General features: G+C 39.3%; 1 protein-coding gene across 4 annotated transcripts; it reads left to right on the top strand.

Annotated features, from left to right (window-relative positions):
* Positions 1 to 1,097: 1,097 nt before the first annotated feature.
* Positions 1,098 to 5,383, top strand: LOC129311190 (homeobox protein BEL1 homolog). Of its 4 annotated transcripts, none has more exons than XM_054953270.1 (6): positions 1,098 to 2,094; positions 2,232 to 3,274; positions 3,364 to 3,746; positions 4,133 to 4,193; positions 4,427 to 5,115; positions 5,256 to 5,383. In XM_054953270.1, the coding sequence occupies exons 2-5, from the start codon at positions 2,330 to 2,332 to the stop codon at positions 5,102 to 5,104; spliced, it is 2,067 nt and encodes a 688-aa protein (XP_054809245.1). In that variant the 5' UTR covers positions 1,098 to 2,094; positions 2,232 to 2,329; the 3' UTR covers positions 5,105 to 5,115; positions 5,256 to 5,383. The 4 variants fall into 4 exon arrangements, with proteins under 4 accessions (XP_054809245.1, XP_054809244.1, XP_054809242.1 ...); XM_054953269.1 differs by having other exon boundaries at positions 1,099 to 2,094; positions 4,427 to 5,136; XM_054953267.1 differs by having other exon boundaries at positions 1,099 to 2,094; positions 4,427 to 5,383.
* Positions 5,384 to 5,913: the final 530 nt, after the last annotated feature.

The following is a 5,913-nucleotide window of genomic DNA, read 5'->3' as shown; positions in this document are numbered from 1 at the left end:
ACGTACGGACGAAGCATCAAAATATTAAATGTGCAAATAGCACCACGTAGTTTAATAATTTAGAAGAAAAATGTGGCAAATAACATACATACTAGCCGCGCGTCAAAATCTAAATGCAAAAGTTTGTTTTTTGCTTTCTGTTCTTTTCCCCCCCTTTTTTTTTTGCAGTTATCCAATATCATTATGGCATATTTAGCTTTGGTTCAGCAAATGCATATAAAGTTAATGGATGCATTGTTCACAAAACTGTGTAAATGATACAACTTGTAATACGCCTCAGGCTTCATGGAATTGATCACTACTTGAGATATAATTATTTTTATTTTTCCATCAGATGTAATTTTAACTATTGGTAGGATAAGATAATTGCAGACAAATATATCCCTCAATTTTATTGCCCTATGCAAACCTCCATAAAAGTGTTAGTTCTAGAGAAATGAAGTTCTCTAATCTCTAATACAATAGCACAGTGCTACAATGACATGCATGAGGTGAGATCCATGTGTCTATATTTGTGTTTTCCTTACAGAATCATGTATAAATGCAATATAGAGAGGTTGAACCAAGATAAATGTGAATTATTTTTTCAATTATATTGATTCACTCTTAGATATTATCAACTAATTTGAATCATAACTAAGTTAGGTCATCATATATATTAGAGTGGCAAAGCTTTCTTTACATGATTTTCTTTATTCACAAAAAATAAGGCTCACATAATCCTTACTAAATTACAATTTCAGAACCTCACGCATGTTGTGGCTTCCAAATATTATTTGGCAGCCGATTCAATTAAATCCAACAATTGATTGTTATTATTAGGATTAAAATATATAGACATGTGATGTGGGAGGGAAGAAAAAATAAAAGGTGAAAGCGCGTGGGGAGGAGGGAAAGGAATTGAAAGGAAAGACAAGTAGAGGAGGGGTCCGGTGGAATGCAAAATGGAAACAAAGAAGGAGGAGATGGGTGGAGTACTTTAATACACCAATAAATACGAATTAGACGGCCAAACATTGGACCACTTCTTCTCCTTCTCTACCTCTCTCCTTTCTCTACCTTATTTTAGCAAACATTTTTCATCTCTTCTTCCTCCTATTTCTCTCTCCCTCTCTCTCTCTCTCTCATTACTCACTCTCTGCTTCTCTATCAAGTCCCGAAGCCTCTTAAGCCTCGAATTCTCTCATCAGCTTCTGAGAAAAGGGAGAGAGAGAAGAGAGATAAGTCGTAGTAGTGGTAGCATATCAGAGAAGAAGCTAGCTAGCTAGCTAATTAAGCCCTGGTTGGCTAACTAGCAAACCTAGGCAACAGGACCCACATAACCAGACGATCCCGGACACTGAAACCCATCTGAAAAAGCCTGGAAATGACTCCTTCTTAGGAATTTTTTTCTCGGGATTCCGTCCCATACTATAATATCATAACTTCTTTTCTCTTATATAAATTAAATCCCTGATGTCACAGTGAAATCTATACGATACACATACACATGGCTACCATTTATACTTGCCCGAGCCATGAAGCTAGCTAGCTTGTTTGATGAAGGCTATCATTTCTTTCTGTTGCCTCTGGTCGTTTCTAAGTGCTCATTTCCTTAGAGAGAAGGCCAGTTTTTTTTTGGATGATATTATATATATTATATATATCCTGACAGTTATTGCATTCCATTAAAAATAGTCCTCTTTTTTTGTTTATTTATTGTTTTTTATTTACTAGGCGCGTGAGAAATAATTGAGGGAATTTCCAGGCTTTCTTTTTTTTTTTGGGCCGTTGTACGAAGTCTAATTTGGCTGTATTTATATGTTGTTGCATTGACCCACACTAGTTCTCCTTCTCACACAGAAAGAAAGAGTGGAGAGAGAGAGAGAGAGAAATATCAATGATCATCATAGCTTGAGGGTCATCATCACCCATCTGATCTTCTACTTGTGAACAGATATAACTCATCTTTTTCTTGCTAGATTGATTTTTCATGGGACTCTCCTTGTTTGCTTATTAACAGAACCTGTCTGAGAAATTAAAAAACCACCTCTCCCACTTCCTCCTAGCTCCACCAACTACCACCGTCACCTCCACCACGCTCTTCCTTCTCCGGTAAGATCTATTGTGTCTCTGTTAGTTAATCTTTTCAATAGAATTCTCCACCTTTTTATTTAGGAGCACATCACATAAGAATTTGGTATTATATATGTACACACACACATATCGGTCTCCGTTGATGCTTTTTGAAGGTTCTATCTTGTGAAAGAGTCGATAGTGATGAAATTTGGCTTTGAGATACCACATCGCATGCACTAAACAAAGGCAGGGAAAAAAAAGGAATTGATTGATGGCTGGTGAGATGTGTGAAGACAAATCGAGGGAGATGGTATCATCGTCAGCTGGATTCTGTTACTCCGAGGTATCGACGGGCAACCCGGCGATCCAAACCCATCTGGGGAATCAGATCCAAGGGTTTGAGTCCGACCCGGCGGACATGTTCAACCTCACCACAAGCATGGACATGATTGGCTTCTCCAAGAATCTTCATCATCACCAACAAAGTGAAAGTATCGTGTGGAAAAGCTTTCCGGGTAAACCCACCCACCCCAATCCGGGTCCTTCTTCTTCTTCCAAGACGGCCATGAACAATGAGTCTGGTTCCACCAATTTCTATCAGTACACTACGAAACCAGATTTCACATCCAACGACAATCTGATTATTGGAGGAGCTCATCATCATCATCATGATTCTTCGTCTACCACTTGGCAAGATAACAGGTTACTTGTTGATGATTCTTCTTTAAGGTGTGTGTTCCCTTGTGAAGGAAACGAAAGGCCAAGTCAGGGCCTTTCGCTCTCTCTCAGTTCCAATAATCCCTTAAGCATTGGGTTACAATCTTTTGAACTGAGACAGACCAACAACCACCCTCATCATCATCACCAGAACCAACCAGACTTTGTTTCTTCAACAAGTGGAGACAAGTTATTGTTGGGAAAATCAATGAATCCTCAACACCAACAGCAAGAAGATGAAGCTGGTGGGAACCTGTATCAAGGCCATTTTCTTCTCAAGAACTCTAGGTATTTGGTCGCTGCACAAGAACTTCTCAACGAGTTTTGCAGTCTGGGAATGAAGCAAGGTGACATGGTGAAGCAAAAGTCATCAAGTCACAAAAGCAAGCAGTGGGAAGATGATAATGGAATCGGTCTCTGCAAGAAACATCCCGTTGGCTCTCTAGAATTTATCGAATTGCAGAAGAGAAAGACCAAACTACTCTCCATGCTGGAAGAGGTATTATTTATCTCTTCTAAATTTCTTACATATATATTGACTGTCCAGTATGAAAGTGATGAAAATTGAATGCGGGTTCTGTTGGGAAGGTTGAGAGGAGATACAGGCACTACTGCAACCAAATGAAGGCGGTGGTGTCGTCTTTCGAGGAGGTGGCCGGGACCGGAGCGGCGAGGGTTTACTCGGCGTTGGCATTGAAGGCGATGTCGAGGCATTTCAGGTGTTTGAAAGATGGGATATTGAGTCAGATAGAAGTAGCAAGAAGAGGCATGGGAGAGAAAGATCCAGTTGCACCAGGAACTACAAAAGGCGAAACACCAAGACTCAGAATCATAGACCAAGCACTGAGACAACAGAGAGCTTTCCAGCAAATGAGCATGATGGAGAGTCATCCATGGCGACCCCAGAGAGGCCTTCCCGAACGATCTGTATCAGTTCTTCGAGCTTGGCTTTTCGAGCATTTTCTTCATCCGTATATACCCCGCTCTCTCTCTCTATTGTTTGATCAGATTCTCTTGTGCTGTGTCATTGACGGAGTGAAGTAGAACCAGTATAAGTAACCTGCAAGTTACATTTTGTGAAAGAATCAATGTTTTCTCCAAAGCTAAAAAGAAAACAAACAAGTGGCAGTTCATGTGGGGGATACCACTATATGTGTTTTTCTCGTGTAGAATCTTATTCATTTTTGCTTTGCAAAAAACATACTCAGTTTTTGTACTTTCTTTGCATCACCATTCAGATTCCATCTTTTGGTTTTTTGTCTCTTTAATAATTTTTTGTTGTTTTTTTTAATCCGTAGGACCCATTAATTTCTCTATTTTATCTCTTACGGACATTAAAAGGTCAGAGCTTTTGCAGGTACCCAAGCGATATGGATAAACATATCTTAGCTCGCCAAACTGGTCTCTCAAGAAGCCAGGCATGTTAATTATTTACCTACTCATTATACGCATTTCAAACTACGCAGAATTTAATACTACCCCAAGTCTGCAACTAAGTAAAAAGATGACATTAGAAGAGAGACCAAGACTGATCATTGCTTTTATATATATATATATATATATATATATATGTATGTATGTATATTGTTATGATATGCGTACGTCATTGGAAACCCTTGTTTGGTGACACTTATATTTAATTCCAAAGCAGGTATCAAACTGGTTTATTAATGCAAGAGTGAGGCTGTGGAAGCCAATGGTAGAAGAGATGTACTTGGAGGAAATGAAGGAGCATGAAAACAACATGGCCTCTTCTGAGGGAGTCAGTGATCCCGGCGTCGATGACAACAACATGTTGGCTGTTGCCACCAGCGGCCGGAACCTCGACAATCCACCTCCCACGTCACGGATGCCGGAAGATCAGAAGCCACTCCGGAACAACCACCGGTTGCTCCGAATAGATTCCGAGTGTGTGTCTTCTATCATAAACAACCATCCACCAGCTGATCATCACAAGAACGAGTCCTCCACCAAGAACAACAGCGATCCCCAAGATCAACACTGTAATAACAACACATTTGGATCCGTGGAGCTTGATTTTTCATCTTACAACACTCATCATCACCACTCAGCTGCTGGCATTGTTTCTTACAGTAATGAGAATAATAACAGTGGTGGAGGCGTGTCGTTGACGCTAGGGTTACAGCAACACGGCGAAGCTGGGGTTAGTCTGGCGTTTCCGCCACCGTCTCAGTTGTCACTATTCTATCCAAGAGATCAAATGGAAGATTGTCAACCTGTTCAGTACTCACTCTTGGACGGCGAAGCACAAAACCTTCCTTACAGAAATTTAATGGGTGCACAGTTGCTTCATGACTTGGCAGGATAGATGCGAACTCAGTACGTACTTTAATTAGATAGGTACTATATATATATATATATATAGTTATATATACACACACAGTTCTTAAGAATCCTTTACATTATTGAGGCTGCATATATAGTTTGATCTTTTGAACCATATGTGTATTATATATCAGGGCTCGTCTGATTTGGAATTGCCATTGGAATTCTCAAGTGATTGGTGATGCAAAGATTATTATATACGTATTTCCTTGATGCTCTCTTGTTTATATATACAAGAGTGAATTGAAATTTATGTTTTTAAGGGATGATGTTACGTTTAGATGAGAACTTAATTATTATGGTAGTGTATATAGAATATTTGTGTTTGGATGCTAAGAAAAACGAGAATAATTAGAAGGGGAAAAAATATCAGAGATAGTATTGGAGGCTGTGTGGTCCCTAATATTATTATTCACACTACTGGGGAAGAAGATAGATATATCTGGTGGCAATGAGAAAGGGTTGCTTTATGAGACGTCAACTTGAGAGGATTGATTTGTGAATTATGCACCATCTTTTTCTGCCAGTGATGAAAAAAAGATACTTTTTTTTCAATAAGTTCAGTGTTGGAGGCACTTGGATTTCAAGACTCCAACTTGTGTGTTTGAAAGATCCATGAATAGATTCCATCTCATCCGTCCTCCCATCAAAGACCACATCATATGAATTTAATTTACTGAAATGTACACACACACACACACACACACACACACACATTTCGTGGTAAGGAAAAGTTATGATGAGTTGGGTCACCAAAACTCATCAAGGTTTGTACATGATGCTAAACTTATA

The sequence above is a fragment of the Prosopis cineraria genome, unplaced genomic scaffold (assembly GCF_029017545.1).
Source record: "Prosopis cineraria cultivar Desert tree isolate PC_DT_omini unplaced genomic scaffold, ASM2901754v1 PC5, whole genome shotgun sequence".
Classification (NCBI taxonomy): domain Eukaryota; kingdom Viridiplantae; phylum Streptophyta; class Magnoliopsida; order Fabales; family Fabaceae; genus Prosopis; species Prosopis cineraria.
The sequence above is the reverse complement of the archived record's forward strand: the minus strand, read 5'-3'. Positions and strand labels throughout refer to the sequence as shown.

Excerpts from the sequence above, each read along its gene's own strand:
- LOC129311190 (XM_054953270.1), top strand. The coding sequence starts at position 2,330 with ATGGCTGGTGAGATGTGTGAAGACAAATCGAGGGAGATGGTATCATCG. Across the intron at positions 3,275-3,363 it reads TACTCTCCATGCTGGAAGAG|GTTGAGAGGAGATACAGGCA; the intron begins GTATTATTTATC and ends TCTGTTGGGAAG. Across the intron at positions 4,194-4,426 it reads CTGGTCTCTCAAGAAGCCAG|GTATCAAACTGGTTTATTAA; the intron begins GCATGTTAATTA and ends ATTCCAAAGCAG.